Raw genomic sequence first — 12,104 nt, 5'->3', positions numbered from 1 at the left:
CTGCGCCCAGGTCTCCCAGCGGCCAGTTAGACAGAAGAAGACCCAAGAGGACTGAAGGGGACACAGAAGCACACAAAAGGTACAAGGGGGACACAAGATGAACTAATAATTGGGGGGAGAACATCCACAAGACGCCCCTGCACTGTGGACACACCAGCATTAGTATATTTGTTCCTTGGTTTTTATCCTCAAAACCTGGGTGCGTGTTATGATCAGGAGCTTCTTATGGTCGGGAGCGTCTTATGGTCCGAAAAGTGCGGTACTAGTAATTTCCGGCAAAGTTGATCCAGGGAAATTATCTGACTGCCACCTGGAGTTGGGAATTAATGGTTTCCCCTCAAGCCCAATCACAGAACTCGTTTTGCCCGTAGCCCAATCACAGAACTAGGAATCATCAGACCATTCAGAGAATGCAGAATTTTTCCACAAAAAATTGGATTATTATTATTTTATTATTATTATTTAGTTTTTTTATATAGTGCCGACATATTACGCAGCGCTGTACAGTGTATATATATATATATAAATCTTGTCACTAACTGTCCCTCAAAGGAGCTCACAATCTAATCCCTACCATTGCCATATGTCTATATTATGTAGTGTAAGTACTGTAGTCTAGGGCCAATTTAGGGGGAGCCAATTAACTTATTTGTATGTTTTTGGAATGTGGGAGGAAACCGGAGTGCCCAGAGGAAACCCACGCAGACACGGGGAGGACATACAAACTCTTTGCAGATAGTGCCCTGGCTGGGATTCGAACCAGGGCCCCAGCGCTGCAAGGCGAGAGAGCTAACCACTACGCCACCGTGCTGCCCGTGGTAATTTAAGAGCAATCACAAGAATCAGTTTTTCCGATTTCCAATTTCTGATTATTTTTTGGTCATCTTTTGCATTCTCTGATGCAAAAAAATGCCCCAAAAAACACTCCTCGGAAGTTGGAAACAAAGAAAATCGAAATCAGAAAATTGAAAATTGGCATTGGTGGAAATCAGAATTTTTGCAGAAACCAAGATGGTCTTTTCCGACCATCCCTACTGCGGGGGCTCTGTGGTGGTTGCGGCGTGCCATTCTTTTGAGAATGGTGGGTTTACTGGTAGAAGAAGTATGACAGTCTCACATCAGAGGCAGGTGCGGAGCTTGTTTAGGCATCACATTAGATAATACAGATTGCAGCCAAAGATGGAAGAAAGCAAACAGCATAAGCCCAGCAGATGGTCCCATTACGTAAAGTTTTTTTTTCAGGAAATCAGCAACATCTGAATATTGCCATCATATCAGTTACTGTAACATATCAATGAGGCACTAGCATGCTGCAGCTCTGAAAAGCCCCATCTTTATCACATGATCCGGCTTAAAGGGGCCACACACAATGTAATAAAGATTCCATTGTACAGCAATTCCATACAAACGATCGGTTGTACAGAAAAAATCAAAAGCGTTGTTAATTCAAGTGAGAAATCTGAGTGAATTTCCCATTTTTATCAATACAGAGAAATTCTCTGTTGTCCGGAACTCTGGCAACCAGATGTTTCAAGTAACTGGCATGTCTGAGGGATAAGGGGACTGTGCTTTGGGAGATTTTGGTAGGTTTTGCAGGACAAAAAATACTCACTGAGTGTCCAATGCTGTCTTCTAACCTTCCTGTAGCTCCTAGTGGCTTTTCGTCACACGTGCACAGCTCCTGTGCAGAGCCACAATAATCCAACATGCACACAGACTGTTTCAGACTGGTTGGTCCTGATCAGTACATGCCATGGATCAATGTGGCTCTAGGGCAGGGGTAGGGAACCTATGGGAGCCAGATGTGGCTCTTTTGATGGCTACATCTGGCTCACATACAATCAGTAGGGGTTGATTCATTAAGCTACACTGATCAAGCAGTACAGCTTAGTGTGGCAGTGCAAATAGCATGTAGCATGCACTACTAACTTACTCACGTTCCCCCCAAAACGAACGGCTGCTCCAATTGTTCCACTCTGGACCCTGTCAGGTTCAGTGACTTTGTAGAACGAGATCCCCGCACTTTGATTGGCCCAGGGATCTCATCCTACAAAGTGAATCAACCCCCCAAGTCAGCTAGCTAATTGTACAAGCTGTTGGAAATTGCTGATGTTGCTGAAACCCAAGAGAAGCTGAAGACGTGTCTGACACTTCCGCTGCCCGAAGGATCAACTGTATACACATCACCATGGCAACAGGGATGTGAGTTCTCTGCTGAGCATGTGCAGTGTCCCAGTTTGAAACATATTGTATGGCTCTCTCAGAATTACATTTTAAAATATGTGGCATTTATGGCTCTCTCAGCTAAAAAGGTTCCTGACCCCTGCTCTATGGGGTAGGTGTGACGGATTGCAGAGAAACCGCCGCGCGTTCTGGCAGTGAGGCGGCGGAATCCGCGCTCAGAGCGGCGGTTTCCCCGCAGCAACATGCTTCTGGTTTGCCTGGACCTAGTAGTGCACACAGATGGAGAGCTAGCCGCAAGACAGGCTCTTTATGCCAATAGGAGACGGGTCAGCTGATCAAGGCGGTCAGCTGATCCCAGCTCAGCAGGTGATTGGTTGATGGGAGCTGGGCGGCGCTGTGGAGCGCTTTACTATATATATCTCTTGCTGTTCAGTTGCTGGTTGTCTGGCGTTGCGAATACCTATGTGTTAGCACTCAGACCTTAGTCAGATCCTTCAGTGTGTTGGAACCAGGAGGACCTGGGAATCCACACTTACTCCTTAGACCAGTTCCAGGGTGTAGAGACCACGGACCTCACACCCCAGACTAGGAATATTGTATATCATCTGTGTTATTCCTTAGACCAGTTCCAGGGTGTAGAGACCACGGACCTCACACCCCAGACTAGGAATATTGTATATCATCTGTGTTATTCCTTAGACCAGTCCCTGTGTGTGAGAGCACGGACCTCACACTCAAGACTAGGCATTATCGGATATCGGTTTATGAATTGTATCTCTCCTGACTTCTCTTCTGTTTTCTGATTCGGTACCTTCGCACATCTGATCTACTGTTGCCGACCCTGCCTATCCCTGGTTACCGAATCTGTCTCCTGTCTCTGTACTTTATCTGTCTGTGTGTTGCCGACCCGGCCTGCCCGACCCTTCTGGCTGTCACCCAACCTTTGGGTGCTCAGTCGTCCTGCAGGGGTCCCCTGCTCCTCAGAGGGGGGCCCTGACGCAAATCCAGTCGGGGACTCCCCCTCCTGGAGCCCTTGACTGCAGTAGAGTCTTTCTCTACTTATTGGACCACCTGCTACCCCGGTGGTTCAACTCCTACTGTTACACCAAACACTTACACGCTTCAGGTGTCTAGAGGTTAGTACTATATCTGTATTATTGGTGATTCTGCAGATCATCCATAATCAGGTATAGATCTGTATTATTGGCAGGGGCGTAGCAATAGGGAGTGCAGAGGTAGCGACCGCATCGGGGCCCTTGGGCCAAAGGGGCCCCAAAGGGCCCTCCCTCAACTACAGTATTAGCTCTCTATTGGTCCTGTGCTCATAGTAATGACTTCTATAGGTACTTTGAATAGTGGCAATCATTAACACACTGTTCCCCATCCCCTTCTTGCACCTCTGACACTGTAGTTGTCATTGGCAGGGTTTGGTGCGCCGTATCAATTGTAATATATAGCGTGCTTGGGGGGGGGGGGCCCATTGTAAAACGTGCATCGGGGCCCACAGCTCCTTAGCTACGCCACTGATTATTGGGGATACTGCAGATCGCCCATAATCAGATTCTCTCTGGTTGCTGACACCCATCGTTACAGTAGGGCTTGGCTTTATACAAATAACAAGCTGACACATCATTGCATTCCAGCAGTTATGGAGGTGGGGTTAGCTTACAGGGACAACAAAAGGGACAATTTCCATATTCAGCAGTGATGCATTGTGGGAGACATCATATGCTCACTCCAACCTGAATAATCGCAAATACATTCTGTTTTAAGAAGGCAAAATTGCTGTTTTGCACTGTGTATCATGTGATTATGATGTATACAGTGCTGTATGCATAATATGTGATGTCATGCACATGTGTGATGTCATCCTTTCTGTTGCGGCTTAACGGCCAGAAAAGCAGATCTTTCGCACACTGAGAAACTAAAGATTCTGAGGTCATACAGAATCCTCCATACAGAGCAGAGATTGTCAGTGAGATGCAAGTAATGGCATCTTCCATCCAAGCTGTGTGCAGCATGACAGTGGGCTTATCAGAGTCTGCAAGAAGTGGACTGGATTTGATTGGGACAATTTTAAGATGCATGTGATTGCATTACATTTGCATGCAAGCTGTAATTATTTGCATCTCATTGACTATCTTTAAAGAGAACCCGAGGTGGGTTTGAAGAATATTATCTGCATACAGAGGCTGGATCTGCCTATACAGCCCAGCCTCTGTTGCTATCCCAAACCCCCCTAAGGTCCCCCTGCACTCTGCAATCCCTCATAAATCACAGCCACGCTGCTGACAAACAGCTTGTCAGAGCTGGCTGTGTTTATCTCTATAGTGTCAGTCTGCTGCTCTCCCCGCCTCCTGCAGAACTCCAGTCCCCGCCTGCATCCCTTCCCTCCCTGCTGATTGGAGGGAAGGGACGGGGGGCAGGGACTGGAGATATGCAGGAGGCGGGGGAGCAGCTGAGACTGACACTACAGATGTAAACACAGCCTCACAGCATGGCTGTGATTTATGAGGGATTGCAGAGTGCAGGGGGACCTTAGGGGGGTTTGGGATAGCAACAGAGGCTGGGCTGTATAGGCAGATCCAGCCTCTGTATGCAGATAACATTCTTTAAACACACCTCGGGTTCTCTTTAAAGAGGGATTATCAGTCACAAAATCAAATTTTATTTACCTACTGTTCTGTGTTAATTATGCAGCCTGCTACCCCGACCCTGCATTGCAAACATTCCTATATATTCATTAGGCCTCATTTCCACTTAGGCCTCGGAAGCGCGTATGATGTGCTGAAACGCAGGAACGGCAGAAGGGCATAGACTGCCCTTCTACCGTTCACATCTACTGCGCTGCGCAGCAGTATGATGCGCTGGGAAGCGCTTGCATACCGCTGCCTGCATTTTGCCCGCAAGCGCAAAGCTGATCCCATCACTGTCAATGGATGGGATCAGCAGCGCAGCGGGCAGCGGCGCAGATGGCGTGCGATCGGATGCGCTGCATTCCGATTGCACAGCCATCTGCGTTGGCTAGATGTGAACGAGCCCTAACTGCGCTTCTGTCCGCTTTTTATCAGCACATCATTGTCACAGATTGATGCATGTTGCTGAAAATCGGACAGAAGCGCAAAGATGGAAACAAGGCCTAAATGTTTCTGCTGTAATAAATCTTATCTCAGTCAGCCTGACACTATTTGGTACATTGCAGACGAGAAGGAAGATTGTTATCTCCCCTCCAAGATTCCTGTTCCTCACTGATTGGCTGAGGGCAGTTCAGTGAGCTGCTGAAATCTGATCTATGCTGTGCTCACATGTGTTTACAAAGCAAGCTAGCTATGACAGTGCAGTTTCTAGGAGAAAAAAAAAGTAAGGGTTTGTGCACACCTAGGGCTTTTCCGTTTTTTTTAAAGGAGTTATCAGGCAAAATGTTGTCAATTAAAATGGCCTACCTGCAGCTTTTCACAAGCCTGATCTCTGTAGGATCGCATCTTTTTTTCCCCCCAGGGCTTTACCGGCTCCGCAATTCGGGCCGTTTGTATTGCTGCCCCGGAAGTAATATTAACATACAATGGCCATACTTCCCTGTTTACTTGGAACGCAGGGGGAAGTTGTTTTGCAATGCATGCTTCCGTACATTCTTGTACGGCTGCGCACACGTAGTAGAGCGCCGGAGGAGGGTTTGAGCTTGTCTTCAATACTCGCAAGCCAAACCCTCTGCAACAGCCACCGCCCATCAACACTCCCATTCCGTTCTGCCCACTCCCTTCAGCCGCCGCCTCGTGCAAGGCAGCACAGATCATCCGTGTATGAGACCTGCAGACAGGCGGAGGCTAAGACCTTATTGGATTATTTCATCAGGCTAGGCGGCGGCTGAAGGGAGTTCTTTAAACACACCTCGGGTTCTCTTTAAAGAGGGATTATCAGTCACAAAATCAAATTTTATTTACCTACTGTTCTGTGTTAATTATGCAGCCTGCTACCCCGACCCTGCATTGCAAACATTCCTATATATTCATTAGGCCTCATTTCAACTTAGGCCTCGGAAGCGCGTATGATGTGCTGAAACGCAGGAACGGCAGAAGGGCATAGACTGCCCTTCTACCGTTCACATCTACTGCGCTGCGCAGCAGTATGATGCGCTGGGAAGCGCTTGCATACCGCTGCCTGCATTTTGCCCGCAAGCGCAAAGCTGATCCCATCACTGTCAATGGATGGGATCAGCAGCGCAGCGGGCAGCGGCGCAGATGGCGTGCGATCGGATGCGCTGCATTCCGATTGCACAGCCATCTGCGTTGGCTAGATGTGAACGAGCCCTAACTGCGCTTCTGTCCGCTTTTTATCAGCACATCATTGTCACAGATTGATGCATGTTGCTGAAAATCGGACAGAAGCGCAAAGATGGAAACAAGGCCTAAATGTTTCTGCTGTAATAAATCTTATCTCAGTCAGCCTGACACTATTTGGTACATTGCAGACGAGAAGGAAGATTGTTATCTCCCCTCCAAGATTCCTGTTCCTCACTGATTGGCTGAGGGCAGTTCAGTGAGCTGCTGAAATCTGATCTATGCTGTGCTCACATGTGTTTACAAAGCAAGCTAGCTATGACAGTGCAGTTTCTAGGAGAAAAAAAAAGTAAGGGTTTGTGCACACCTAGGGCTTTTCCGTTTTTTTTAAAGGAGTTATCAGGCAAAATGTTGTCAATTAAAATGGCCTACCTGCAGCTGTTCACAAGCCTGATCTCTGTAGGATCGCATCTTTTTTTCCCCCCAGGGCTTTACCGGCTCCGCAATTCGGGCCGTTTGTATTGCTGCCCCGGAAGTAATATTAACATACAATGGCCATACTTCCCTGTTTACTTGGAACGCAGGGGGAAGTTGTTTTGCAATGCATGCTTCCGTACATTCTTGTACGGCTGCGCACACGTAGTAGAGCGCCGGAGGAGGGTTTGAGCTTGTCTTCAATACTCGCAAGCCAAACCCTCTGCAACAGCCACCGCCCATCAACACTCCCATTCCGTTCTGCCCACTCCCTTCAGCCGCCGCCTCGTGCAAGGCAGCACAGATCATCCGTGTATGAGACCTGCAGACAGGCGGAGGCTAAGACCTTATTGGATTATTTCATCAGGCTAGGCGGCGGCTGAAGGGAGTGGGTGTGTTTTAGGGCGGTGGCTGAAGCGGAGGGTTTGATTTGCGAGTGACGAAGCAAGCTCAAACCCTCCTCCGGCGGCTCAGTACGCGTGCGCATCCGTACGTGAATGTACGGATGCACGCTTTGGAAGCTCTCTGCGCCAGCATCCGCACAGTGTTAATAATTATACTGGGCCTGCGTTACCAATGTAGTTCCAGGTCGCTGATGAGCCCGACCTCAGGGTCGGGTCCCTGACCGGAGCTTACCACGGGAAAATAGATACATTTCTCAGGGGAATGGAGGGGGCGATTCAGCTAAAAAAAGGTTAGTTACACGCAGGCAAGCGTGTTTAACATTAGACACAATGCCTGATAACTCCTTTAAGCGCCGGCGATTTTCTATATCGCCCTGAAAGCGCTTGTACAATGATTCCCTATGAGAGAGAGTTCACATCTGAGATGTTCGTTTCCGATCCCCTCAGCAAAGCGCTGCCTGTACCATTTTCTGAGCGTTTTTGCTCATTGGAAGGTATAGAGAAATCGCAAAGCGCTTTGAAAAGCGATTTCCCCAGCGCTTTCATTAATAAATACATTGTATTTATTCATTTCCGGGTGAAAGAGTTCACTGACGTCAGGAAGTGAAAAAACTAATCGCTCTGCAAAATGCAGGGAAAAGCAGAGATAAAAACTCTTAATAAATCGCTCTGCCCTTGTGATAACGCTGGCGATTTATGATGTAAACAAAGCCTCAGAGAGGAAATTACATCAGGATTGGCTTCAATTAGAGGAAATGAAGATGGCAAATGCCTGAAACAGAATTTGCTTTGTTTACTATATAAAATTCACTGAAATCAAAATGTGAACAGTACAATATATATCTTATGTAAGTAGAACAAGTATTTATCTGCTTATATGTGTTTTTTCCCCTGGGATAGTACGGCTGTCCCTGCTGAAAGTTTGCAGACATTTTTTAAAAAAGTTTTTACTATCTTTAATGACATCATCACTCTAACTATTGGGAGGGGGGTGCATTACCAGTGCCAGCTGCCTGTCGGGCATGGGTCTACACTTTCTATGATCCTTAGCGGACACTATTAGCTGGTAACAATAAGCCGACAATGCTGAATCACACTCATCCCAGAAAAAGGAACTTTTTTATTTTTTGCATGTCATTTATCTGGATACTATTTGCATTCATGTGCGTTTTTTCGCCTGTGGCTAATAAAAGTCAACAAGAATTTGCACTCAATGTGCAAATTCATGTTGCAAAAAGAGAGTTACTTTCATGCATGCAAAAACGCAAACACAATTTTGCTATTTTTAAACAGAAGTGCAATTCTCCATTGACTTTCATTGAGCGGTAAACACGTTTTTGCAAATGTGAAACCTGGTTTAAAGCAAATCTGAAGCAAATTTTAAAATAAAAAACAGATACCCACCTAAGGAGAGGGAAGGTTCTGGGTCCTAGAGGCTTCCCGTTCTCCTGCTGGTCTCCTTGTTCCCCCGCAGGAGTCTCCGTTCGAATCTCCTGCCGAGGGCTCCCGAAGCCCGTCGGGTCTGTACTGTGCATGTGCCAGAGAGGGAGTTTGCACGTGCGCAGTACGCAGCAGCCCGTCTTTGGGAAGCCCGATTGCTTCCAAAGTCTCCCCAACCTAGAAGAGAGCAGTCCACGAGTGACCAATTGGTCGTGGACTGCTAACGAAGGAGCCTGCGAGGAAACGAGGAGACAGGCAGAACGGGAAGGCTCTAAAAGACCAAGAGCCTTTACCTCTTCTTCCAATTGTATCATCAGGGGGGGCTGTGTATGGCTGATATAGTGGTGAAACTCCTCCCACAGTGTGACCATGGTCCTGACAGTTTGCTGTCTGTGAACCTTGTTGCACTGTGGGAAATAACAGCTTTTTCCAACTGCCAAGCAAACAATATCTCCCTTTGTGCATAGAACCCCCATTAACAAACATTTCACACAGATCACCTGGCAGAACTAAAGATGTCACCCCAGTGATACATTTCAGAATGGAAATCAGGGAGAGGAATGATTTCACAATGGGCAAACACTGACTAAATAATCTATAAACGAATATTGTAAACGAAAAAAAAATAAGCATTTTTATTTATTATTTTCACTACAGTTCCTCTTTAAAGTACAAGTATAAAGAATATTGACAGCCCAGCCCAGTTAAAGAGAAACCGTGACCAAGAAATGAACTTCATCCCAATCAGTAGGTGATACCCCCTTTCCCATGAGAAATCTATTTCTTTTCTCATATGGACCATCAGGGAGCTCTGTATGGCTAATATTGTGGTGAAACCCCTCCCACAGTGTGATGACAGTTTCCTGTCTGTGAACCTCATTGCATTGTGGGAAATAACAGCTGTTTTACTGTTTACTGCTGTTCCCAACTGCCAAAAAAGCAAGCAGCATCTCCTATCACTGACATCACCTGCCAGCAGTAAAAATGTCGCCATGTGATAAATGTCAGAGTGTAAATCAGGCAGAGGAAAGATTTTACAATGGGAAACGCTGCTTAAATCATTTATACATGATTATTGTAAAAACTAAAAATGAAGCACTTTTTTTTATTACATTATTTTCACTGGAGTTCTTCTTTAAGCTCCCTGCTCCTCCAGCCAGTGGCACCACCCCAGCCTCAGACACCCCGGTGCAGTACAGCAGATACCACTATACTGCCACAATAGCAGAGACCCCAACGTACTGTAAGCTCTGCGCTTGATAACACTCTCACCAGCCCCGCCCCCGGCCTGTCTCCGCTCCGCGCGTGCTCAGTGGCGACGCTCGCTCCGCGCATGCGCAGTTGCTCGGAGGGTCTGTACGCCGCAAACATGGCGGGGCTGCTACGGCCAAGATGCTGAGATTTGCCGTCGGTACGGAGGAGCGCGGGCAGCCATGGCGAGGCTGGCTGACTACTTCATAGTGGTGGGCTACGACCATGAGAAGACAGGTAGGTGGCTTGTGTGCGCCCCCCGGTGCCCGCTGACTAAAGGGGTGGGAAGGGAGCTGCATCCCCGGCTACCCCTATAGTGGCCGGATATGGGTTGACCCCTGTGCGGTGTGCATAGCAGTGGGGAGGTACCATGTGCAGCAGGTAGGGGTGTGATGCTGAGGGAGCCCTGTCAGGTGTTTCTGTGTTTATGTCACACCCTGAGTGACGCACAGGGGGAGGGGGTGGTCTCTTGTCTCTGTACTGGGGGTGATGTCAAGGGTTCATTCCATGGTAAACGTCATACATCTGTGGGAGAAGTGATACCATGTCATTTTCTGGCAGTTGGATTGTGCTGCCTCCCTGTCGGTTGCTGGTAGTTGGACCATGCTGCCTGTCAGTTGCTTGTAGTTGTACCATGCTGCCTGTCGGTTGCTGGCGGTGGTACCGTGTTGCCTGTCGGTTGCTGGCGGTGGTACCGTGTTGCCTGTCAGTTGCTGGCGGTGGTACCGTGCTGCCTGACGGTTGCTGGCGGTGGTACCGTGCTGCTTGACGGTTGCTGGCGGTGGTACTGTGCTGCCTGTCGGTTGCTGGCGGTGGTACTGTGCTGCCTGTCGGTTGCTGGCGGTGGTACTGTGCTGCCTGTCGGTTGCTGGCGGTGGTACTGTGCTGCCTGTCGGTTGCTGGCGGTGGTACTGTGCTGCCTGTCGGTTGCTGGCGGTGGTACTGTGCTGCCTGTCGGTTGCTGGCGGTGGTACTGTGCTGCCTGTCTGTTGCTGGCGGTGGCACTGTGCTGCGTGTCTGTTGCTGGCGGTGGTACCGTGTTGCCTGTCTGTTGCTGGCGGTGGCACTGTGCTGCGTGTCGGTTTCTGGCGGTGGTATCGTGCTTCTTGTCGGTTTCTGGCGGTGGTACCGTGCTTCCTGTCAGTTGCTGACGGTGGTACCGTGCTTCCTGTCAGTTGCTGATGGTGGTACCGTGCTTCCTGTCGGTTGCTGGCGGTGGTACCTTGCTTCCTGTCGGTTGCTGGCGGTGGTACCGTGCTTCCTGTCGGTTGCTGGCGGTGGTACCGTGCTTCCTGTCGGTTGCTGGCGGTGGTACCGTGCTTCCTGTCGGTTGCTGGCGGTGGTACCGTGCTTCCTGTCGGTTGCTGGCGGTGGTACCGTGCTTCCTGTCGGTTGCTGGCGGTGGTACCGTGCTTCCTGTCGGTTGCTGGCGGTGGTACCGTGCTTCCTGTCGGTTGCTGGCGGTGGTACCGTGCTTCCTGTCGGTTGCTGGCGGTGGTACCGTGCTTCCTGTCGGTTGCTGGCGGTGGTACCGTGCTTCCTGTCGGTTGCTGGCGGTGGTACCGTGCTTCCTGTCGGTTGCTGGCGGTGGTACCGTGCTTCCTGTCGGTTGCTGGCGGTGGTACCGTGCTTCCTGTCGGTTGCTGGCGGTGGTACCGTGCTTCCTGTCGGTTACTGGCGGTGGTACCGTGTTGCCTGTCGGTTGTTGGCGGTGGAACTGTGCTGCCTGTTGGTTGCGGGAGGTGGTACCGCACTGCTTGTTTGTTGGTGGTGGTACCGTGCTGCCTGTTGGTTGCGGGCGGTGGTACGGTGCCCCCATCAGTTCCTGGCAGTGGTACTGTGTCCCCTGTGGGTTTCTGGCATTGATAGTGTCTCCTGTACGCTGCCATCTTGTCAGTGGCTGGTGGTGGCACCATGCCCCATTGGCAGTTCCTGATGGTGGCACAATTTCCCCCATTAGTCTCTGATGTGGAGACTGTGCGCTACCAGTCCTCTGGAAGTGAAACTGGTCACCCTGTCAGTCCTTGCATTGGTACATTGCTCCGCGTTTGGCGCTGCAGGCTTTACAGTGTAC

The 12,104-nt window shown here is 49.2% G+C and overlaps 1 protein-coding gene across 6 annotated transcripts in view; it reads left to right on the top strand.

The window, feature by feature from the left end:
- The first annotated feature begins 10,130 nt into the window (after window positions 1-10,130).
- Window positions 10,131-12,104, top strand: part of SBF2 (SET binding factor 2) — a 604,108-nt gene continuing 602,134 nt past the window's right edge. For all 6 annotated transcript variants that reach the window (XR_011024739.1, XR_011024738.1, XM_068260376.1 and 3 more), the window contains exon 1: window positions 10,131-10,267. Coding sequence is in view for 4 of the 6 variants with exons in the window: in XM_068260376.1 (XP_068116477.1) it covers window positions 10,213-10,267 (55 nt within the window). In the remaining 2 variants the exon portion in view is untranslated. The remainder of the gene's footprint in view (window positions 10,268-12,104) is intronic.

The sequence above is a fragment of the Hyperolius riggenbachi genome, chromosome 11 (genome assembly GCF_040937935.1).
Source record: "Hyperolius riggenbachi isolate aHypRig1 chromosome 11, aHypRig1.pri, whole genome shotgun sequence".
NCBI classification, from domain to species: Eukaryota; Metazoa; Chordata; class Amphibia; order Anura; family Hyperoliidae; genus Hyperolius; species Hyperolius riggenbachi.
The sequence above is the reverse complement of the archived record's forward strand: the minus strand, read 5'-3'. Positions and strand labels throughout refer to the sequence as shown.